This window comes from Neoarius graeffei, chromosome 1, assembly GCF_027579695.1.
Source record: "Neoarius graeffei isolate fNeoGra1 chromosome 1, fNeoGra1.pri, whole genome shotgun sequence".
Classification (NCBI taxonomy): Eukaryota; Metazoa; Chordata; class Actinopteri; order Siluriformes; family Ariidae; genus Neoarius; species Neoarius graeffei.
Window position 1 is genome coordinate 49,917,519 of NC_083569.1, and position 25,534 is coordinate 49,943,052.

At 41.9% G+C, this 25,534-nt stretch overlaps 1 protein-coding gene across 10 annotated transcripts in view; it reads left to right on the forward strand.

The window, feature by feature from the left end:
• ank2b (ankyrin 2b, neuronal) overlaps positions 1 to 25,534 on the forward strand; it is a 359,605-nt gene that overhangs the window by 84,171 nt on the left and 249,900 nt on the right. For 8 of the 10 annotated variants that reach the window (XM_060933279.1, XM_060933358.1, XM_060933296.1 and 5 more), the window contains exon 1: positions 11,462 to 11,627. The exons of the other annotated variants lie outside the window; for them this stretch is intronic. In XM_060933279.1, the coding sequence (XP_060789262.1) occupies positions 11,541 to 11,627 (87 nt within the window). In that variant the 5' untranslated portion in view covers positions 11,462 to 11,540. Of the gene's footprint in view, positions 1 to 11,461; positions 11,628 to 25,534 lie in introns of those variants that run through there. 10 annotated transcript variants of the gene reach the window in all.

Genomic DNA, 25,534 nt, shown 5'->3' on the forward strand with positions numbered 1-25,534 from the left:
AGGGAGGTTCCTTTGCGAGCCAAACTCTGTATACTGGGAATATACCCTGAAGACTTTGTTGTGACCCAACAACAGTTGCTGCTTATCGACTTTGGACTTTTACAAGCCAGAAGGATAATCGTATTGTTATGGAAAAGTGTGGACACACCTTCTACTGGAATGTGGACAAAGGAATTGATGGCCTGTCTAGCTCTGGAGAGACTAAAGGCCTCTGCATGCTCTTGCGACAAGGCTTTCGCAGATAGCTTTTCGCAGACAGTTGTAATTTATCGTTGAGCGGGGAGTAATAGGCGTGCACGATGTTATTCACCGCCACAACGCAAGGGGGCACGAAGTCACGAAATCGCTAGGAGTAGTTGGTGGGTGTGGTTAGTGGAGTGTTTATCCTCCGGTTACTTATAACGACTAGAACTGAAGTCGTATAGATGTACGTACTTCCTCACTTCCTCGATCAACCACTCTTCGTGCTGCTCCATCTTCACTCGTGTTTTTAAAAATGGCGGTCGTGAAAACAAACCAAACCGGGAAAGTAGGGAAGCGGAAGTGCGTGTACAGCGGATGTAGAGTGGACCAATCAGAGCCCTCTTGTCTGCAACGCTGTCTGCGAGGCTGTCTGCGGTGGTCACAATTTTTGGGAGGTGCGCGCAGAGCGTCTGCGAAGGGGGGGGGGCTTCGCAGATGCCTTCTGCGACGCCATCTGCGAGGACTGGGTTATCAGCATAAATTGGCCTTAACATATATTGTAAAAAAGAAAGAAAAGAACTTTGCTTGCCGTGTATTAACCACAACTATGTTCAGAACTGTTTAAGCAGGCAACTGGAAGGACACAACGGCAGATTTGCGAAAACCCTAATTGAACTTTATTTTTTAGACATAAGCCACAACATGAGCCATCCACCGGCCTGGGCGCAGTAGTCAGAGAGAGAGCCCTAGTGGCGCAGTACCAATATATATACGAACAGTAATAACCAATTAAAGCCGCAAGCGGCCTCGACGGGCCCTCGCGCCAGCGGCCAAGGGGGGCGGGGGCATGCGTCCCCGCGACATACCTTCCACAGCTTCTTTGGCAAGAGACATTACTCCCACAATGGTGACAAAGCACAGAATTGGACACAGAGTACATGGTGCGCTGAGATGTTGTCATGGACAGAACATTTTATGCCATGGCTTCCCAACCAAATTAATGTATTTACCTCATCAGTCACCAAGCTATAGCTACATAGGATTGTCTTCTGTTAGACATCTATTAGTCTGTATGTAACGCTACAACACTTGCTCCCGACTGCCTACCCATTCCCCACAAGTCATGTGTGTTTAAGGCAACCAAAACAACATACTCCTGGTGCCTCATGATTGTAAACACCTCTCCTGCAACTGCTACAGTGCAATGAGCGCCCCCAGTGGTCCACAAGTCATGTGTGTTTAAGGCAACCAAAACAACATACTCCTGGTGCCTCATGATTGTAAACACCTCTCCTGCAACTGCTACAGCGCAATGAGCGCCCCCAGTGGTGAAAGTTCACCAAATTTGGTATACATGTCAAGGGACCTATGAAGAGTTGTTTTGTAAAGTTTGATCAAGTTTGACCAATCAGAAGCCAAGATATAAATTGTTGCCTGAAAACAGCGCCCCCAGTGGCAAAAGTTCACAAAATTTGGCACATATGTCAGGTGACCTGTTAAGAGTGTGTGTATCAAGTTTGATCAAGATTGAGAAAATAGAAGATGAGATATTGATTTTTGAAGAATAAATTTTTTGGTTTCTCCCATGTCAGTAGGTGGCGCTATGCTACAACACTTGCTCCCGACTGCCTACCCATTCCCCACAAGTCATGTGTGTTTAAGGCAACCAAAACAACATACTCCTGGTGCCTCATGATTGTAAACACCTCTCCTGCAACTGCTACAGTGCAATGAGCGCCCCCAGTGGTCCACAAGTCATGTGTGTTTAAGGCAACCAAAACAACATACTCCTGGTGCCTCATGATTGTAAACTCCTCTCCTGCAACTGCTACAGCGCAATGAGCGCCCCCAGTGGTGAAAGTTCACCAAATTTGGTTTACATGTCAAGGGACCTATGAAGAGTTGTTTTGTAAAGTTTGATCAAGTTTGACCAATCAGAAGCCGAGATATAAATTGTTGCCTGAAAACAGCGCCCCCAGTGGCAAAAGTTCACAAAATTTGGCACATATGTCAGGTGACCTGTAAAGAGTGTGCGTATCAAGTTTGATCAAGATTGAGAAAATAGAAGATGAGATATTGATTTTTGAAGAATAAATTTTTTGGTTTCTCCCATGTCAGTAGGTGGCGCTATGCTACAACACTTGCTCCCGACTGCCTACCCATTCCCCACAAGTGATGTGTGTTAAAGGCAACCAAAACAACATACTCCTGGTGCCTCATGATTGTAAACACCTCCCCTGCAACTGCAACAGCGCAATGAGCGCCCCCAGTGGTGAAAGTTCACCAAATTTGGTATACATGTCAAGGGACCTATGAAGAGTTGTTTTGTAAAGTTTGATCAAGTTTGACCAATCAGAAGCCGAGATATAAATTGTTGCCTGAAAACAGCGCCCCCAGTGGCAAAAGTTCACAAAATTTGGCACATATGTCAGGTGACCTGTTAAGAGTGTGCGTATCAAGTTTGATCAAGATTGAGAAAATAGAAGATGAGATATTGATTTTTGAAGAATAAATTTTTTGGTTTCTCCCATGTCAGTAGGTGGTGCTATGCTACAACACTTGCTCCCGACTGCCTACCCATTCCCCACAAGTCATGTGTGTTTAAGGCAACCAAAACAACATACTCCTGGTGCCTCATGATTGTAAACACCTCTCCTGCAACTGCTACAGTGCAATGAGCGCCCCCAGTGGTCCACAAGACATGTGTGTTTAAGGCAACCAAAACAACATACTCCTGGTGCCTCATGATTGTAAACACCTCTCCTGCAACTGCTACAGCGCAATGAGCGCCCCCAGTGGTGAAAGTTCACCAAATTTGGTATACATGTCAAGGGACCTATGAAGAGTTGTTTTATAAAGTTTGATCAAGTTTGACCAATCAGAAGCCGAGATATAAATTGTTGCCTGAAAACAGCGCCCCCAGTGGCAAAAGTTCACAAAATTTGGCACATATGTCAGGTGACCTGTTAAGAGTGTGCGTATCAAGTTTGATCAAGATTGAGAAAATAGAAGATGAGATATTGATTTTTGAAGAATAAATTTTTTGGTTTCTCCCATGTCAGTAGGTGGTGCTATGCTACAACACTTGCTCCCGACTGCCTACCCATTCCCCACAAGTCATGTGTGTTTAAGGCAACCAAAACAACATACTCCTGGTGCCTCATGATTGTAAACACCTCTCCTTCAACTGCTACAGTGCAATGAGCGCCCCCAGTGGTCCACAAGACGTGTGTTTAAGGCAACCAAAACAACATACTCCTGGTGCCTCATGATTGTAAACACCTCTCCTGCAACTGCTACAGCGCAATGAGCGCCCCCAGTGGTGAAAGTTCACCAAATTTGGTATACATGTCAAGGGACCTATGAAGAGTTGTTTTGTAAAGTTTGATCAAGTTTGACCAATCAGAAGCCGAGATATAAATTGTTGCCTGAAAACAGCGCCCCCAGTGGCAAAAGTTCACAAAATTTGGCAGATATGTCACGTGGCCTGTTAAGAGTGTGCGTATCAAGTTTGATCAAGATTGAGAAAATAGAAGATGAGATATTGATTTTTGAAGAATACATTTTTTGGTTTCTCCCATGTCAGTAGGTGGCGCTATGCTGCACATGAGCGATTATGAGTTGGAAAAATAAGTGTCTACAACAGCAACGTACTATCACAAGGTAGTGGTGTGAAGGAGAAGCATTATGGAATTATTTACCAAAAACCTGTTTTGGAGCAATTGCGTTGGCCAAAAACAGTGCCCCCCATGGACGAAAATTCCCAAAATGTGGTATACATGACATGGGAGGTAGTAAGAGGGTGGCCGTGAAGTTTGACCAAATTTGAGGAAAGGTTGGATTTTTTGCCCAAAAATAGCGCCCCCAGTGGCGAAATATCACAGAAATTGGGTAACATGTCAGATGCCCAATGAGTGATTTGCGTGTGAAGTATGAGCAGTTTTGAGCAATTTGAAGATATGTTATGAATTTTTAAGCATGTAAAATTTTGCATTGAAAATTGATTGACGTATAACTTCTGAACGGTTTATTCTACGTGAAACTTATTTAGGAACTTTTGTCAGCCATGTCTGTAGATGATGTGTATCAATTTTGGTGACATTCCTATGAACGGTCTAGGAGGAGTTGCGCCGTTTTCGTGGCCATGCATTTCGCACAAAAGTGAAATTACCTTACTTCCTGTTGGGCGTGGCTAATGCATTGGCAATACATTTTTGTCCGGCTTAGTGAGATACATATGCGTACCAAATGGCATGCCACTACTACAAACTACATGGCAACCAGGCACCTTAATGCGGGAGGCCAAAATCACAATGAGTTAGGGGGCGCTATAGAGGCCCTGAGGCCCGCCTGGATCTGGGCTTCTGGTTCTCAGTAGCGGTGGGAGTCTAAGAAAAAGGAGCCAAATTTCGTGCGATGTCGACCATGGCAAGCGCCCCAAAAAGGGTCTTGTAAAGAGTTTGCTTGCCAGGTTTGACAAATCAGAAGCTGCAATATAATTTCTGCCATAACCCGCACCCCCAGGGGCGAAAGTGCACAAAATTTGGCGTACATGTCAGGTGAGCTATGAAGAGTTTGCGTATGAAGTTTGATGACAATTGAGTAAACAGAAGATGAGATATAGATTTTTGAAGAATAAATTTTTTGGTTTTTCCCATGTCAGTAGGTGGCGCTATGCTGTACATGAGTGATTATGAGATGGAAAAATAAGTGTCCACAACAGCAACGCACTATCACAAGGTAGTGGTGTAAAGGAAAAGCATTATGGAATAATTTACCAAAAACCCGTTTTGGAGAAATTGCGTCGGCCAAAAACAACGCCCCCCATGGACGAAAATTCCCAAAATGTGGTATACATGACATGGGAGGTAGTAAGAGGGTGGCCGTGAAGTTTGACCAAATTTGAGGAAAGATTGGATTTTTTGCCCAAAAATAGCGCCCCCAGTGGCGAAATATCACAGAAATTGGGTAACATGTCAGAAGCCCAATGAATGATTAGCGTGTGAAGTATGAGCAGTGTTGAGCAATGAGAAGATTTGTTATGAATTTTTTAGCATGTAAAATTTTGAAGTGAAAATTGATTGACGTATAACTTCTGAACGGTTTATCCTACGTGAAACGTATTTAGTAACTTTTGTCAGCCATGTCTCTAGATGATGTGTATCAATTTTGGTGACATTCCTATGAACGGTCTAGGAGGAGTTGCGCCGTCTTCGTGGCCATGCATTTCACACAAAAGTGAAATTACCTCACTTCCTGTTGGGCGTGGCTAATGCATTGGCATTACATTTTTGTCCGGCTTAGTGAGATACATATGCATACCAAATGGCATGCCACTAGTACAAACTATATGGCAACCAGGCACCTTAATGCGGGAGGCCAAAATCACAACGACTTAGGGGGCGCTATAGAGGCCCTGAGCCCCGGCCAAGTGTGGGCTTTTGGTTCTGAGTAGCGGTGGCAATTCTCGGAAGTGGCGCCAAATTTCGCGCGTTTTCGCCCATGGCAAGTGCCCCGAAAATGGCCCAACAGCGGAGAAAAATAAAGAAGAAGAATAATTAAAGCCGCAAGCGGCCTCGACGGGCCCTCGCGCCAGTGGCCAAGGGTGGCGGGGGCATGCGTCCCCGCGAAATACCTTCCACAGCTTCTTCGGCAAGAGACATTACTCCCACAATGGCGACAAAGCACAGAATCGGACACAGAGTACACGGTGCGCTGAGATGTTGTCATGGACAGAAAATTTTATGCCATGGCTCCCCAACCAAATTAATGTATTTACCTCCTCAGTCACCAAGCTATAGCTACATAGGATTGTCTTCTGTTAGACATCTATTGGTCTGTATGTAACGCTACAACACTTGCTCCCGACTGCCTACCCATTCCCCACAAGTCATGTGTGTTTAAGGCAACCAAAACAACATACTCCTGGTGCCTCATGATTGTAAACACCTCTCCCGAAACTGATACAGCGCAATGAGCGCCCCCAGTGGTGAAAGTTCACCAAATTTGGTATACATGTCAAGGGACCTATGAAGAGTTGTTGTGTCAAGTTTGATCAACTTTGACCAATCAGAAGCCGAGATATAAAATGTTGCCTGAAAACAGCGCCCCCAGTGGCAAAAGTTTACAAAATTTGGGAGATATGTCAGGTGACCTGTTAAGAGTGTGCATATCAAGTTTGATCAAGATTGAGTAAATAGAAGATGAGATATTGATTTTTGAAGAAAAAATGTTTTGGTTTTTCCCATGTCAGAAGGTGGCGCTATGCTGTACATGAGCGATTATGAGTTGGAAAAATAAGTGTCTACAACAGCAACATACTATCACAAGGTAGTGGTGTGAAGGAAAAGCATTAAGGAATTATTTACCAAAAACCCGTTTTGGAGCAATTGCGTCGGCCAAAAACAGCGCCCCCCATGGACGAAAATTCCCAAAATGGGGTATACTTGACATGGGAGGTAGTAAGAGGGTGGCCGTGAAGTTTGACCAAATTTGAGGAAAGATTGGATTTTTTGCCCAAAAATAGCGCCCCCAGTGGCGAAATATCACAGAATTTGGGTAGCATGTCAGAAGCCCAATGAGTGATTTGCTTGTGAAGTATGAGCAGTTTTGAGCAATTAGAAGATTTGTTATGAATTTTTAAGCATGTAAAATTTTGCATTGAAAATTGATTGACGTATAACATCTGAACGGCTTATCCTACGTGAAACATATTTAGGAACTTTTGTCAGCCATGTCTGTAGATGATGTCTATCAATTTTGGTGACATTCCTATGAACGGCCTAGGAGGAGTTGCGCCGTATTCGTGGCCATGCATTTCGCACAAAAGTGAAATTACCTCACTTCCTGTTGGGCGTGGCTAATGCATTGGCATTACATTTTTGTCCGGCTTAGTGAGATACATATGCGTACCAAATGGCATGCCACTACTACAAACAACATGGCAACCAGGCACCTTAATGCGGGAGGCCAAAATCACAACGACTTAGGGGGCGCTAAAGAGGCCCTGAGGCCCGATTGGATCTGGGCTTCTGGTTCTCAGTAGCGGTGGCAGTCTAAGAAAAAGGAGCCAAATTTCGTGCATTGTCGACCATGGCAAGCGCCCCAAAAAGGGTCTTGTAAAGAGTTTGCTTGCCAAGTTTGACAAATCAGAAGCTGCAATATCATTTTTGCCATAACCAGCACCCCCAGGGGCGAAAGTGCACAAAATTTGGCGTATATGTCAGGGGAGCTATGAAGAGTTTGTGTATGAAGTTTGATGACAATTGAGTAAATAGAAGATGAGATATAGATTTTTGAAGAATAAATTTTTTGGTTTTTCCCATGTCAGTAGGTGGCGCTATGCTGTACATGAGCGATTATGAGTTGGAAAAATAAGTGTCTACAACAGCAACGTACTATCACAAGGTAGTGGTGTGAAGGGAAAGCATTATGGAATAATTTACCAAAAACCCGTTTTGGAGCAATTGCGTCGGCCAAAAACAGCGCCCCCCATGGACGAAAATTCCCAAAATGTGGTATACATGACATGGGAGGTAGTAAGAGGGTGGCCGTGAAGTTTGACCAAATTTGAGGAAAGATTGGATTTTTTTCCCAAAAATAGCGCCCCCAGTGGCGAAATATCACAGAAATTGGTTAACATGTCAGAAGTCCAATGATTGATGTGCCTGTGAAGTATGAGCAGTCTTGAGCAACTAGAAGATTAGTTATGAATTTTTAAGCATGTAAAATTTTGCATCGAAAATTGATTGACGTATAACTTCTGAACGGTGTATGCTACGTGAAACGTATTTAGTAACTTTTGTCAGCCATGTCTGTAGATGATGTGTATCAATTTTGGTGACATTCCTATGAACGGTCTAGGAGGAGTTGCGCCGTCTTCGTGGCCATGCATTTCGCACAAAAGTGAAATTACCTCACTTCCTGTTGGGCGTGGCTAATGCATTGGCATTACATTTTTGTCCGGCCTACTGAGATACATATCCGTACCAAATGGCATGCCACTACTACAAACTACATGGCAACCAGGCACCTTAATGCGGGAGACCAAAATCACAACGACTTAGGGGGCGCTATAGAGGCCCTGAGCCCCGGCCAAGTTTGGGCTTTTGGGTCTGAGTAGCGGTGGCAATTCTCGGAAGTGGTGCCAAATTTCGTGCGTTTTCGCCCATGGCAAGTGCCCCGAAAATGGCCCAACAGCGGAGAAAAATAAAGAAGAAGACGGAAGAATAATAATAATAGTGAACTCTTACAAGAACAATAGGGCCTTCGCCCTATAGGGCTCGGGCCCTAATAATAGTGAACTCTTACAAGAACAATAGGGCCTTCGCCCTATAGGGCTCGGGCCCTAATAAGAGACCACCACAGATCATTGCCAAAATAGAAGTCTGCTTACATTCAAAATCTCTCAAAATAATGAAATCATTTATCTGTGTGTTGGAACACCACATTGCTCACTTGTGGAGGCCTTACATAGACTTTTTGGAAACTCATGATTTTGAAATGTGATTAATTTTAAATTTTCTGTAATTTATGCACTGCTGTGATCCTTTTTTCCCTTTTTTCCTCTTTTCTTTTTTGCCAGATGGGGGGGGGGGATAATGTATTCATTTTATTTGTTAAAAAGTTCATGTTTAAAGTCAATATGAAAATCTCAATAAAAATGTCTTTAAAAAAATGTTTGGGAACTGAGGAGACCAGCTACTGTAGTTTTGAAAGAGAAACGTTGTTCCATTCTTGCCTGATATACAATTTCAGGTACTCAACAGTTCGGGGGCTCCTTTGTCATATTTTGTGCTTCATAATGTGCCAAATATTTTAAAGGGAAACAGGTCTGGACTGCAGCAGGCCAGTTTAGCACTCTGACTCTTTTACTACGGAGCCATGCAGTTTTAATATGTGCAGAAAGCGGATTGGCACTGTCTTGCTGAAAGAAAGAAGGCCTTCCCTGAAAAAGATTTTGTCTGGATGGTAGCATATTGCTCTGAAACGTGTATGTATCATTCAGCATTAATGATGCCTTCCCAGATAAAGCTACCCATGTCATGTGCACTAATGCACCCTCATACCATGACAGATGCTGGCTTTTGAACTGTGCGCTGATAACAAGCCGGATGGTCCCTCTCCTCTTTAGCCTGGAGGGCGTGGTGTCCATGATTTCTAAAAAGAATTTCTACTTTTGGTGCATCAGACCTTGGGACAATGTTCCACTTCACCTCAGTCCATCATAAAAGAGCTCGGGCCCAGAGAAGGTGGCAGTGTTTCTGGATATTGTTTATATTTAACAGTTATTCCACAAAATTGAGTCGTACATGAGCTGATAGCTGACGAGGCGCATAACACCGAGTTGGCTCTAAGCCATGTACGACGAGATTGAGTGGAATAACTGTTTTATTCTATCCACATTCACTGGATTTTGAGAAACAGAGCATTTTTATTTTAATTTTTTGCAAATTCAATAAATAAAAACTTTATACGAAACGTACGACAAAATAATTTCCACTTAGAATGTAAACAAACCAGCGAAATGACAGTAACGATTTGTGAAAAATGCTATAATAATAATTCTTGAAAAATAAAAAAAGATATTGTAGAGCTGTCTTAGGTGTGGGTGGAGCACAGAGGACGGCAGGACAAAGCTTCAGGTAATAACAGGCTTTATTGCCAGACTTTTCAGTATAACAATAGTTCTATTGGGTTAATACACACACACACGCTGTGTTCTCGTCCTGGGAAGAGCTCTCCTCTGCTCTCCCTCTGCCTCCTTAAATAGGGCACGGTTGCTGGGAAGACACACAAACACAGGTTAATTACCGTCAGGTGTAGTGATTCTGCCACTCACCTTCCCTGGCTCCGCCCTCCTGTCACAGACCGGCGCTTGACCACGCCCCCGCTGCCACAGATATATTCTTACCATCAAATACTTTTATTCCATATTTTGTTTCTTTGTATTTTTTTTTAATTCTTCTTCTTCTTTAGGGTTTTTTGGTGGTTGGCAAACCAATTTAAAGGTGCATTACTGCCACTGACTGGGCTGGAGTGTGAAACAGGAGATATTGGGAGGGAGAAACAAACAAAACTATATTCTTTTAGCTATTTCTGTTTCTCTTTTAAATACTTGATCATTTTTAGGGTTTTTATTTTCGAGTAGAGTTTTTATTTCGTCCTTGGTTGGTTCAGCAACACGCTCTGCCATTTTGTTTTTCTCTACTCACAGTATATGAGCTGATGGCCTAGTAGTAGAGTAGCCAATCAGAGCGCACAATTACTCATATCCAGTGAATGTGGATAGAATAAATGGTTTTAACTTGCATTTGTGGATGCAGTAATGAACTGTTTTCACAGACGATGGTTTTGTGAAGTGTCCCTGAGCCCATACAGTGATGTCCATTACAGACACGTGTCTGCTTTAATGCAGTGTTGCCTGAAGGCCTGAAGATCACAGGCATCCAATGTCAGTTTTCAGCCTTGTCTCTTGCATACAGAGATTTCTCCAGATTCTCTGAATCCTTTAATGATATTATGTACCATCGATGATGTGATCCCCGACTTCTTTGCAGTTTTACATCGAGGAACGTTATTCCTAAACTGTTGCACTGTTTGCCCAGTCTTTCACAGAGCGGTGAACCTCTCCCCATCTTTACTTCTGAGAGACTCAGCCTCTCTGGGATGCTCTTTTTATACCCAATCATGTTACTGACCTGTTGCCAATTAACCAGATTAGGTTTTTTTTAAGCATTACACAACTTTTTCAGTTTTTTGTTGCCCCGTCCCAACTTTTCTGAAACGTGTTGGTGACATCGAATTAAAAATGAGCATATATTTTTCAAAAAACAATAAAATTTCTCAGTTTCAACATTTGACATATTGTCTTTGTACTATTTTCAATGAAAGATAGTGTTTCCATAAGTTGCAAATCTTCACATTCTGTTTTTATTCATGTTTTACACAGTGTCCCAACTTTATTGGAGCTGGGGTTGTATATTATTGGCTGAAAAAAAAATGAAGAAAATTTTTTTTCATACACTGCATATGCACAAGCGCATACGTGCCATGAGCTGGTTTGTTGAGATACTTCGCTTTCACTTCCAGATAAACATTGGTGGCAGCTGCTGCCATGGCAACACCATTGTGCTCTTCCCTTTTGCTGCTCCCCCTCGTCCCTTCTCTCTCTCTCTCTCTCTCTCTGCATCCTTGAGCCACTCCTCCTTTTTCCAGTGCTTTGCACTCCACTCAGTGCCTGTGTCAGTAGAGACGAATAGCGTGGCGGTGGTGGAAGGAGCTCTGTTGGATGGAGGAGCGGATCAACCACTTAGTGACTTAAAAAGTCAAAATAACAACAAGTAGAGTTTTGGGGGATGAATGAAGACACCCAAACCCATCTGAGGATGGAGGCTACAGACAGACTAAATGGGCTCGGAGGAAGAAGGCGGAAACCCAAAAAGGTAAACACCAGCTCCACTTGGGAGGGATCGGTTTCTGGAGATGATGTCTGCCCTTCTCTAAGTACCTGAGATATAGAGCGATGTTGAGTCGTGTTTTCCTTTAATGAACCGATGAATCACTTTTCGTGCAGTTGATCAACACCTGTTATGTCCTCAGGAATCTTTTAGAAATGGTTCAGTCATATTTGATTGAGTGGCTTGGTGTTTAAAAGTGAATTTACGACAGTATTAGAGCAGCAGGTCTGAGGGAACCCGGGGAAGCGGTGGCGTTTGTGTTCTGCTGAGAGATTCATTTTTTGGGCAGCGCACTGCCTGATGCTGTCCCATGAGGCTGACTAGTAGGCAGGTGCCATGCTCTGTGTGTGTGTGTGTGTGTGAGTTTGTGTGGGTGTGTGGCTTGATGCCCAGATGTTATTATTTCCAGGGCGCTTGCCTTAATGAGGATACTGTTTTGGGAATAAAGATGCAGTAACAATAGATGAAATGTGTGTGTGTGTGTGTGTGTGTGTGTCCAAAAGAAGTGCTGATCATGTTGTTCTTCCCTGTGTTTATTGCTACATATCCTCCAGAGTGGTCCTCCCAATCTCTGCTTAGATTAATATACAGTATATAGCACTGCTTTTCTGTATTGAACATTTCCATTAAAATGCTGATACATTAAACGGTTTCTCTAACAGACTCTCACGCTCTTGTATAATGGAATGCCGTGAAGCACCTTTGTTCCTCATGGTGGTGATCAGTGCTGAATATGGGGCGGGTCCAGGTCTCTTTGTGTTTGTAATCGTACGTATCACGTCTGTCCTAAAAGTCACAAATAAATACGACATTTTGTGTGATTCTCTGAGTGTTGTATGCACTGAGGTGTTGGTATTTTTTTTTTTATTATCACGGCTTAGTGAAAGAATACTTTTATTGTCTCCTGCACCTGTGCATTAATAATTAAAGACTCCGAATTCATAGGTAATTGCTGCTGAATATTAGGAAATATTTGATGTTTCCATGTATGAGCTTTGTTTCTGTGTATGATCTCATCAGCAATACCTCATCCAGAGGCTGTCACGAACCAATCGAACTACAGTTAAGCTTATTGGATTGGTTACGGTCCTGGTGACTCATCACATGGTCTTAACTGTGAACTGAAATATTATTAGCAATGCTCTTATAAACAATACCGTTTCGTACTTGCACAATATAAAAACGTCTGATGTGTTACTTATACATAGGTGCATAAATTCAATAATAGCATTGTTTCACATTACCCACTGTTCTGAAGCCATCAGATTAACAAGACATTTTCAGCTAATAATACAAGAGGGGAAAAAAAAAACAGATAAACAGGAGCTGTTATTTATAGAATTTGCTCAATATCGCCATCATTTTCTTTAAGTCCTGCGAGAAAAATGATTTGGATTTGTTTGCCCAGATACAGCACAGTCTGTTAAAATGTAAAAAAAATATGTACATTAGACCTCTGATGCAAGGCTTACAGGACTTGGTAGTTTCCAGTTTGTAAAAATGTTTTAGTGTACGGCGACTGTCACGGCCGCAGTGCAGAAACAATGGCTTTAAGCTGAATGCGCACACCCTAGTTTATCCTGACTCGCTTTCTTGATGCAGAGGGCAAAGAGGGATTGCTGTTTGAATTATTGATATGCCCTCCCCCACTGAACCCTCCACAGGCTTGGGGGCAAGGAGACTAGGGTTTAATCAGTGCAGAAGAGCAGGGTGGAGTAGTGTTTCTCTGTGTGTTGCACTAATGAGGGAAGAAAGGACATGGTTAAGCACAAGTACACAGGTCTGTTAGTTTTTAATGGGGTTATTTACACAGTTCAGCTTATGAGTGGCCCATTGAGAGCATACGGGGTTTATTTGATCCTAGAATAAAGGCTCACATCATCTCCTTAACAAGTCAGTGTTTACATGTCGAATAAGGTACATAAGCACTGATAAATGTCCAGTAGATTCTATACAATAGAATTAATTATGTTTATGTGCAGCAGTACATTAGCTCAGCAGGTCGTGTTGCCTTCTAACAGCTTCAGCGTCCCCAGGTCCATTCTGAGTTTGGGTTACTGTCTGTAGAAAGATTCACATGTTCTCCGCATACCTGTGAGTGAGTTTCCTCCATGTTCTTCGGTTTTCTTTGACCTCTCAAAAAACACGCCTGTAAGTGGATTGGCTATATAAAATTGCCTCTAGGTGAGAATGTATGTGTGTATTGTGTGCTGCAATGGACTGACATCACATCCAGGGTGTATTCCTTCCTGCTTCACACCCAGTGTTGCTGGGATTAGCTCAAGATCCACTGCAAACCTCGACCAGAATAAAGTGCTTACTGAAGATTAGTGAATTATGTTTCTTATGGGTGGCACGGTGGTATAGTGGTTAGCACGGTTGCCTCACAGCAAGAAGGTTGTCCTGGGTTCCAGCCCAGCGGTGTCTGTGTGGGTTTCCTCCAGGTGCTCCGGTTGTCCGTGTCTATGTGTCGGCCCTGTGATGTCCTGGCGACTTGTCCAGGGTGTACCCCGCCTCTTGCCCGTAGTCAGCTGGGATAGGCTCCAGCTTGCCTGCAACCCTGTAGAACAGGATAAAGCGGCTAGAGATAATGGATGGATGTTTCTTATGTTTAGTATTGTGGAATGATGTTGATTCCAACCCTGACCTCATGTGTCGTAACTCAAGTGAGAGTCATTTTCTTACATTTTGTTTTAATTCACGCACATCTAATTTTACAGTTTGTGATGTAAATGTCATTCACATTGCATGGGATGCCTGTTGAAAGTGTATCAATCCAACGCAGCAGAATACTAGGAAAGAAATTAGGAATAGCCATCTAAAGGCATGTCAAAACATTACTATGGCTAAATCTAGTGGCTAGGAATTGATCAAGAGTCCATACTTCATATTTGTGCATTGATTTAAGTTGTACGCCCAATGCAAAGATGGCTAGCAACATTACGCATACGTGATGCAATTTTTTGATGGTGATGTAACAGCATTTTTTTTTTTTTACTAGTCACAGTGTTAGCTTTGCTTTCATAATTTCTTTCAAATCTTTCACTTGTAAATGGATGTGCACTTTCAGACCAGCTGCAGAATGCTTAAGAGAAAGGTCTCGGGGGGCGTTGTGGCTCGGGTGGATAAGGCGCCATATCATAAATCCAGGGACCTGGGTTCAATTCTAACCTGAGGTCATGTCCTGATCCCTCCCTGTCTCTACACTGTCCTATCCAATAAAGGTGAAAAAAGCCCCAAAAAATCTTTAAAAAGAGAAAGATCTTGAAGACATACATAAATAAGGAGCAAAGTATAGATGATTTTCTTGCCATCCATCATCTCTTACAGCATCGTGTTCCCAGGGGGTTGCTTAGCACTTTAGCATATCACACTCAGCAGCAGGTTTAAAGGCTGATGAACATGTTGCTGACGAAGAACTTCTTGTTCTGATGAAGACCAGAAAAATCCACAGAGCCTTGATCTCTGGCTGGAGTAATGCCTGAGAAAAATAGCAATTCAGAGCACAGATTGAAGTATGTGCAAGTCTGCTGAAAATGTATAAAACAAGTATAAGAGTTTCAGCCTCACACGCTGCCAGGACTCATCATGTGGGTTTAGACTAGTTTACTGCAGCTATGAAATGATTCGTAATATTTACTCAATATTATGATTTAAAGGAGAACTGAAGTCATTTTTGAACTTGCTTTATTTCTTAACATGGTTATTCAATTACGTTTTCGGTTTCGGTAATCTTATATCGTGACTCGTATTGGCAACTAATTGCAATTAAATATTATACTTATCTGCCTATTCGGTTTTTAGCCATGTTGAATTTAGTTCGTTTGGTCCACGGCAGGCGTCGCTTATCCACGCGATCTTCACGAGACTTGTGCGAGACTTCGAAACGTGAAGTGTCAGCCAGGTGTCAGTGCCGCCATTTTGAAAACTGTTTTCCAAACGAAATATTGCACAAAAACGAGTTTAAATGATGATTACTGACGACTTTTTTCAAACTTTCTTGATTGCTATCAAAACAAACAAAACTTCTGGCTTGATTACTTGAGTGTCTGAAATATGCTCTGTAATATATCAGTCCATATGTCAAAGCAATGGGCGTAAACGAGATTCGTTGAGACCTGTGCGAGACATCATAGGACGGAAGTAAAACGTACAAACAAACAAACAAACAAACAAACAAACAAAACTTCTGGCTTGATTACATCAGCATTCGAAAGAGGACATGTACGTCTTTTGACAATGTTGGCAGATGTTGGTCACTGATTTCCGCTGTATGTTTTACTTCCGACCTATGATGTCTCGCACAGGTCTCAACGAATCTCGTTTACGCCCATTGCTTTGACATATGGACTGATATATTACAGAGCATATTTCAGACACTCATAACTTGCTTTAGCAGTGACTATCAAAAATGCATTCCTATGTATATTTAATAAAATGAGATAAATAGAATTTTGATAATAAAAGAATTTACCTTCAGTTCTCCTTTAAAGTGCCATTCCACCATTGGATGTATTTTTTTGGCATAAAATACAATATATTTTATGACAACATGACTAGACAGAGAAATCTTTTAGCTTCAAAATGATATATCAAACATAACTTTTTGACAACGACAAGTATATTAATTTTGCGACCAAAGTCACCTACCCTTTTAATTTCTGCGCGGTAGTGAAACGTGATGTCATCGGCAGGTTCCCCTTCTTGTGTACCACGTCACGTGTGACGTGGCACAGATTATCAGCAATGGCGGATAGAACGCGATTTCCACTTGTCAATTGCTGTGCCGATATTCACTTTCGACCGTCTCCTTTGGGCATCACTTGCTCTATTTTCCTTCGCTTCTTTTCCGAAGCTGACAATCGCGTTCTATCCGCCATTGCTGATAATCTGTGCCACGTCACACGTGACGTGGTACACAAGAAGGGGAACCTGCCGATGACATCACGTTTCACTACCGCGCGGAAATTGAAAGGGTAGGTGACGTTGGTCGCAAAATTAATATACTTGTCGTTGTCAAAAAATTATGTTTGATATATCATTTTGAAGCTAAAAGATTTCTCTGTCTAGTCATGTTGTCATAAAATATATTGTATTTTATGCCAAAGAATACATCCAATGGTGGAATGGCACTTTAAGGTAAATGACTGCTCTGACTTTAAGGGTTAATACCTACCTAATTTCATATACCAGACACTAAATGTGCAGTTTTATCCTCAGCATCCTCACAGCTTGTGGCTTAACTAATTGAAACGATACTCTGGCTCTGTATTTCTTCCTAAACGTTTATCAAGTTTCAATTGTACAAGCCAGAAACCCATGATTCTGCTTTTAAACTGAGCATCGGAGACCAAGCCTTCTCACTAGTGTGATGGATTTACTGAAAAAAAAAAAAATCCTTTCAAGTTTGGGAAAATGGAGAAATTGGAAATGGGCGGGATGCAGTGATAGCATGAGTCAATTGTCATTGGAGAGAAAGGTATCGATCGATGCTGCAGAATTACTAGGCCACAGACTGGCTTGATTTAATTTGTGTTACTAGGACTTATTCAGCCTAGATGAAACTTCGAGTGCAGTAAATGGAAGTCACATCTTCGAATGTACAGTATTAATACTTCTATCATTGGCTTTTTAGATACAGGCCCAGATTTGAATTAAGTAGTGACACATTTAATTAAACTAATCAGGATATGGTTTGGTAGTAATTGAGTTTATTCATTATTATACTTCACTCGTGAGCTTTTGTCTGTACTAGGTATAGTCGTATGGCTTGGCCACTTCCAGCAAGCATAGCTCTGTTGTATTGACTCTGTCATATGGGAGTTTGTTCTTGTGCTGTTTGAAACTGTAGGTGAGCTTCTGGCTCAGAGCTTTGCAACAATAATACAGTTTATCCAAAGGGCATGAAAGGAATCATGCAGCTCTTGAAGTTGTTGCCATGCATGTGGCCCGTTTTTTGGTCAGTACCCACTGTGAAAGCATTATACTGTGTAAGGTGGTTTTCTGTATCGCGCTTAAGACTTCTTGTTTCGCTGACAACCAGCAAAGCACTACATGAAGTGTGAGTTGGTGGGAAGTGATGCCTTTCAGAAAGCAGTGAAAACAAGCGTCCAGCCTCTTCTGGGAACTATCTGGAAGGTTTCTGCTCTGCTTGTGCAGCTGATCATTTACATATCTCTGTCATTCTATATTGTACAATTTATGTGTTGCATTATCTTTGCAAATAGAGCACACTTAGCCACGCCCTTTGTTTTCCTCACTTCGTTTTGTTCTTGTGACGACAGATGAGTGAGAAAAGGCAACTCAACAAGCTTCACTAATACAACACCACTTTCAGAAATAGATGACGTTGGTCACTGAACCAGTAACAGAACACTACATATTCATAGTCAGAACAGCAGGCACAGTGGGTGGGGGTATGGTCATGTGATCCACACTCCACATGAAAGACCTGGCGCTTGTGTCCGTGCTTGTTTACTGGTGGTTCTGTCTTGACCATCTTACCATGACGCCTTCCTGAAGTGTCTTCTGGAAGGCAAATAGCAACACAGATGGGAAATACCCATGAAGCTCATCTGTTTCCATGGCAATAAAGTGCCCTAGCAAAACAAAGATCAGAGATCAAATTGCATCAAAATTGAATTTTCAACTTTTAAATTTTTTTTTTTTAATTTTCTATGTGCCTACAGTGTCACATGAAACAAGAATATAGAGATGTCCAGATGTAGTTGCCCCATGCATGCGCCCCTGCATTAGACAGGGTGGGGCCCGTAACCTAGACAACAGTCATGTTCTCTGAGGATTGGTCTATAACGTGGCCCATCAGAGAGGGACGGGGGTAGAAGATGGAGTGAGACAATCAAAGAGGAGGAGGAGGAGGCATGAGGGTGAAATATTGATCATAGTTGACATGATCATGTGCACTCTGGCCAGAGAGTCGTCTAATTTGAAATTCATGCCAAATCTGAGAGAGAGATTGAGAAGCCCCACCCTGTTTATGAACGATCCCTTTGTTTTAAGGCAGAGAACCAGATAAATGTAATCGAAAAACACAGACTGCATGTATCAGCAGTGAGTGCTTGTTTGTAAGCCTTGTTTTGTGCATCGAGAAAGAAGGAAGTTTCTTAATGTGTCACCATCAATCTAGCAGCACCCCATAAAGCAGCTAGTAATGATGACCTGCGGTCTGACCAGCTGAGACAAAGTAAGCCAACAGTGCTTTAATAGACGTGCACATTTAATACTCCTTAATGGCAAGCATCACATGGAGGCCGATGTTCACACTCAATTGCATTTACTTTTTGTTTTTGTTCATTCAAGGGTATAGCTATATGTCAGTCATCACATTATTAATTGTTTAAAAGAACAATGTTGTTTGAAGTAACTTTCATGAAGGGCTGTGTAAATTACAGCATTGTAATGCATTAGTGCAAATTCATTAGTACAAATGAATAATAAATGATAATGCGCACTCAGCAGAGGCAGATGGTATCAAAGACTAATAGGGCTAAGCCTCCTCCACCCCAATTTCCAAGAAGAGAAAGACATCCACATCAGATTACTTGCTGTCAACAAATGACTTAAGGCAGATTATTATGATATTTTTGGAATTAAATTAAATTAAAGTAAAGAGCAGGGATGGCACGGTGGTGTAGTGGTTAGCGCTGTCGCTTCACAGCAAGAAGGTCCTGGGTTCGAGCCCAGCAGCTGGTGAGGGCCTTTCTGTGTGGAGTTTGCATGTTCTCCCCGTGTCCGCGTGGGTTTCCTCCGGGTGCTCCAGTTTCCCCCACAGTCCAAAGACATGCAGGTTAGGTTAACTGGTGACTCTAAATTGACCGTAGGTGTGAATGGTTGTCTGTGTCTATGTGTCAGCCCTGTGATGGCCTGGTGACTTGTCCAGGGTGTACCCCGCCTTTCGCCCGTAGTCAGCTGGGATAGGCTCCAGCTTGCCTGCGACCCTGCACAGAATAAGTGGCTACGGATGATGGATGGATAAAGTTTTCATCCAAGTAGCTAAATATGGAGCACAGTGAAAAGCCTTTATCAACTGTGGATTCATCCAAGCCCGTGAACATCACCAAGCACAATGACCGAGTTGCTGTATGTTTGAGCTGAAGCTGACCGTATGCGACAGTGACGGAGAGCTACAGGATCATCTACAGGAGGCATTTAACACATAGTAGTGGGAGCTTATAGTGAAAGGGTAAGGCTGAGTTAAATATTGATGAAACTTGATAAAATGATGTTACATAACCTTACTGACCAAGAAGGGCAGTGCATACAGATGGAATCACATTCTCAATTAGGTGACAAGATATTCTTGGCGTTAAAGACTCTGAAAAATCCCCATCATATAACCATGAACTTGAACAAATTCCACCCTGTTTGAAATGAATAAATTCCTTGAATAAACCAAGGTATGGCTGGAAAGGAGAACAAACAAGAACCTATTTTGTGGTCACTTTTTTGCTCATGAGTTGCTACTGTAGAGCAAGAAACCCCTGGGGCTGGATATAATACATTCTAGAGAGAATCTGATTGGATGACTGCAAAACTAGTACAGAATGAATCATTCAAAAAGACTGAATTATTTTCCCAGAAGTGATGAAGTAAAAGATTAAAACAAGAAAAATGTTTTGTTTTTCCTAGACAGTATGTCCTAGTGGTGTGTAACAGTAAGGGACAATTTTAATTTCACATTAAATCTGGCATTGATTGCATCATGGTGCTGAACGTAGCAAGTGACTGATGTAATGTTGGATTACTTACACACAACAGAAACAGCATTTCTACCTTTTGACCTCTATTTCCTCAGGCTAGACAAGTACAGCTTAAATTGATCATAAATGTTCACAAGGAATGGGGCACAGCCAACCTCTCTCTCTCTCTCTCTCTCTCTCTGTCTGTCTTCTTGTTTCCATGGTACCTGTGTCTGCCATCCTGTTGCTACATTCCAGAACAGAAACTCATCTAGTTTGAGGGAATATAAAAGCATTTCTATGTCTGTCCTGATTTATCCCTCCGGTCCAGTCCAGAGCTATCTCATCTCATCTCATTATCTCTAGCCGCTTTGTCCTGTTCTACACGGTCACAGGCAAGCTGGAGCCTATCCCAGCTGACTACGGGCGAAAGGCGGGGTACACCCTGGACAAGTCACCAGGTCATCACAGGGCTGACACATAGACACAGACAACCATTCACACTCACATTCACACCTACGCTCAATTTAGAGTCACCAGTTAACCTAACCTGCATGTCTTTGGACTGTGGGGGAAACCGGAGCACCCGGACACGGGGAGAACATGCAAACTCCACACAGAAAAGCCCTCGCCGGCCACGGGGCTCGAACCCGGACCTTCTTGCTGTGAGGTAACAGCGCTAACCACTATACCACCGTGCCGCCCCAGAGCTATCTATCGCCGTTTTTTTAAATTAATTTAATTTTTTTACTTCGATTAGCTGTGGATTTTGCCACTCTGGACTTACTTTATCAGCTGACAAATTTGGTCCTGAAATCAATCACTAAAATATCATGAAGTGACGGGCAGCACAGTGGTGTAGTGGTTAGCGCTGTCGCCTCACAGCAAGAAGGTCCAGGTTCGAGCTCCGTGGCCGGCGAGGGCCTTTCTGTGTGGAGTTTGCATGTTCTCCCCGTGTCCGCGTGGGTTTCCTCCGGGTGCTCCGGTTTCCCCCACAGTCCAAAGACATGCAGGTTAGGTTAACTGGTGACTCTAAATTGAGCGTAGGTGTGAATGTGAGTGTGAATGGTTGTCTGTGTCTATGTGTCAGCCCTGTGATGACCTGGCGACTTGTCCAGGGTGTACCCCGCCTTTCGCCCGTAGTCAGCTGGGATAGGCTCCAGCTTGCCTGCGACCCTGTAGAACAGGATAAAGTGGCTAGAGATGATGAGATGAGATCATGAAGTGACCTGAATTTTTTTGCGCAGAGTGAAACGAGTGTATATAACGATCTTGCTCTGAGGCTCAGTTCTGCTGTAAGGATTCTTTTGCTGCACATTTTTATTGGGGTGTGCTGAATGTTACAGGTAATGAGACCTTGTGGATTTTTGCAAAAACTGTAATAAGCTGACACTTGTAAATGGCTCAGTTAAGATGTATGAATTCTTCAGCTGAGCAGTTGTTTTATATTCTTCCCAATCAGTGACACTGAATTATTTTGGCCAAAAGAAAGGCGGAGAAATATGACCAATAAAAATGTCAAGTGAAATTCTGTCCCAGTCTGATAGGGAGGATAAATTTCTTTCTATGTCTGTGTGCTTGTGTAGATGAGGAAACATTCATCAGACTGACTGCTGCGTCTGCAAAGGAGATTATACATTTTTCAGGCTTATTCACAGTATGAAATCAGTTAGGGCAACACGGTGGTGTAGTGGTTAGTGCTGTCGCCTCACAGCAAGAAGGTCTGGGTTCGAGCCCTGTGGCTGGCAAGGGCTTTTCTGTGTGGAGTTTGCATGTTGTCCGCGTGGGTTTCCTCCGGGTGCTCCGGTTTCCCCCACAGTCCAAAGACATGCAGGTTAGGTTAACTGGTGACTCTAAATTGACCGTAGGTGTGAATGTGAGTGTGAATGGTTGTCTGTGTCTATGTGTCAGCCCTGTGATGACCTGGCGACTTGTCCAGGGTGTACTCTGCCTTTCGCACGTAGTCAGCTGGGATAGGCTCCAGCTTGCCTGCGACCCTGTAGAAGGATAAAGCGGCTAGAGATAATGATATATATATATATATATATATATATATATATATATATATATATATGAATGCAGAATTGAGATATATTTGCTGAATGTTATATTGTGAATTTTCTAAGGCTGTGGATCATGGTTCAGGCTCATTTGTCAATTTGTTCATTTACACAGTTTAGCCTGCATGGCTGTTAATGTATTGACAGAATAATGAGTAATTCAGACCAAATCAAAGATATGTTTTAATCGTAAAATATTCAATGCTTAAAACTACTGAAATGAAAATCTTTCTATCCGGTGCTTTTTTTTTTTCTTGCCCCAGTAAATTTACTTGCAGGTTTGTTTTGGGGTAAAATTTTTATTTCTGTAATACTTCCCACCCCATTTTCATGTATGTTAAGATGAAAACTAATGCTGGTGGTTCCTGTTTCTAGATATGAATCCTCCTCTGTTAGTCAGTACGTTTACATGTGCACTAATAATCCACTATTATTCCGAATATGAATATATTCAACATATTCCATTTGGATATTCTGCATTTGGCCTTATTTTGAATTTACTATTTTCCGATTAATACTTGTGGGATATGCCAATATTATTTAGGTTTTAGAAGCATTCTTTGGACATGTACTGTATACAGTGCATTCGGAATATGCATCTTAACTGGGATTTTTATGGCAGTTTGCGACACATACTCTAGACTGATTACATTCCGCTCTGCGGGTTGTACACAAACCAACTAGACAGTTTGTTGGGGGTAGAGATGCAGCTGCATGTAAACGGGAATATTCATGAAATGTTCATTTTCAGGGTGGCACGGTGGTGTAGTGGTTAGCTCTATCGCCTCACAGTAAGAAGGTCCTGGGTTCGAGCCCAGCAGCCAATGAGGGCCTTTCTGTGTGAAGTTTGCATGTTCTCCCCGTGTCTTGCATGGGTTTCCTGCACAGCCCAAAGAAATGCAGGTTAGGCTAATTGGTGGCTCTAAATTGACCATAGGTGTGAATGGTTGGTTGTCTCTGTGTATCGGCCCTGCGATAACCTGGCGACTTGTCCAGGGTGTACCCTGCCTCTCGCCCATAGTCAGCTGGGATAGGCTCCAGCTTGCCCACGACCCTGTACAGGATAAGCGGCTACAGATAATGGATGGATTTTCTTTTCTTTTTTTTCAGAATTTGTGCATGTAAATGTTGTGACTTGTATGATATTGTTTCAAGAACCAATTAAAGCAACACTGCACTGCACAGCCATCTCAGGCTGATGAGCAGATGAGCTTCATTAGAATTAAGTATAAATAACTAAGTATGCAGCACACATCTGTTTTGAAAGCACAGTAATTCTCAGTAATTCTTAAACCTGACTGACAAATACTGTAGTGTAAATAGTGTAGGAGGTCTGTTACTGTATGCAGGTTATATTAATGATGTTTATATTCATTGACTAGTTGTAAATGGGGTTATTCTGATTTTCACTTGTAGGTTTGTGATGGTGATCCACTGTGATTTATATGAAATTGCGAACACGTTCATACACATTGATGTACACAGTGTCTATTGTATCTTATAGATAATAATAAAGATACTGCACATAACACGAGAAACAGTTGAAGAGACCTTTACTGAAACAATACACTGTGTGTAATGATATACAGTATAGAAGGGATTTAATTATTAATTACATCTCCAAATCTCAATAAAATGCAAAGGTTTATCTGAAACGACCTGCTTTTTATTTAATGTGCTGTTACTTAATGCTATGTTGTACAGTGGTGCTTGAAAGTTTGTGAACCCTATAGAAGGGACATTCCACCGAATGGGTGCCATTTGCTTGTTGTACCACTCCCAAATTAAACTTAATTTGTTATATCTTTTCAACACTGATTATAATAACGCACATATTTAACTATTCAAAATGTGTATTGGTCAACCTCAGGCTACGTTACAAGGTTTGGAAGTCAAAGGTGGCTGCATTTTTTTTCAGTCCTGTTACCAAAACTCTGAAAGTAACAGGACTGAGTTTTTAGCCTAGGATTAGCTAATACATGGAATTAAGCCACATGGCGTCATTGCTAATAGCATGACCACACTTAGCACATTCTAGTGATTTACCAAAAATCTGTATTTTTAAAATAAACAAATATCATTAAGAAATAATTGAAGTAACAGGACATAAGTTGACATTGACCTTATCAGTCAAAGTTAAAAAAATCATCAAATATACAGAAAAGTAAATGAGAGAACTAACTTTTGGTCTTCCCATGGCCTTCAGAAAACACAACTGATGTAACTTCCTGTTGAGCATGTGATTTATGGAATGTTCCAAATTTGTCAGATGGGGTAATATGTTTGGGTAACAGGAGAGTGAAAACCCAGGGACACGACTAAAATGTGTATTTTAACTAAGATATTGTGGATTTCTTATGAAAAAAATATATTTAAACCATGGATAGGATATGGAGTCACACAACAGTGCAAAAGAAATACTGTTTCTGAAGGATTTTAATCATAATATTTCATAGTTAAGTATAAAGTTAGAGCGCGGGGACAGGTAACACATGCTATTTTTCAGTGTTTTAGGTAGTTTTTATTAATCCTTACAATTATATATCCTAAATTTGAAATCAGATCAATGTGCAGGACATTCTGCGTAATAAGAAAATGTATTTTAAAGTACATTTTTATGTGCATTTATACATATAATTTTCTAGGGACGGAAATGGCACCGATTCGGTGGAATGGCTCAGAATTTTCTATATTCCTGCATAAAGATGACCTAAAACATCATCAGATTTTCACACAAGTCCTAAAAGTAGATATCGAGAAGCCAGTTAAACAAATGAGACAAAAATATTATACTCGGTCATTTATTTATTGAGGAAAATGATCCAATATTACTTTTGCCACTCACAGATATGTATGTGAACCTCTAGGATTAGCAGTTAATTTGAAGGTGAAATTAGAGTCAGGTGTTTTCAGTCAATGGGATGACAATCAGGTGTGAGTGGGCACCCTGTTTTATTTAAAGAACAGGGATCTATCAAAGTCTGATCTTCACAACACATGTTTGTGGAAGTGTATCATGGCACGAACAAAGGAGATTTCTAAGGACCTCAGAAAAAGCGTTGTTGATGCTCATCAGGCTGGAAAAGGTTACAAAACCATCTCTAAAGAGTTTGGACTCCACCAATCCACAGTC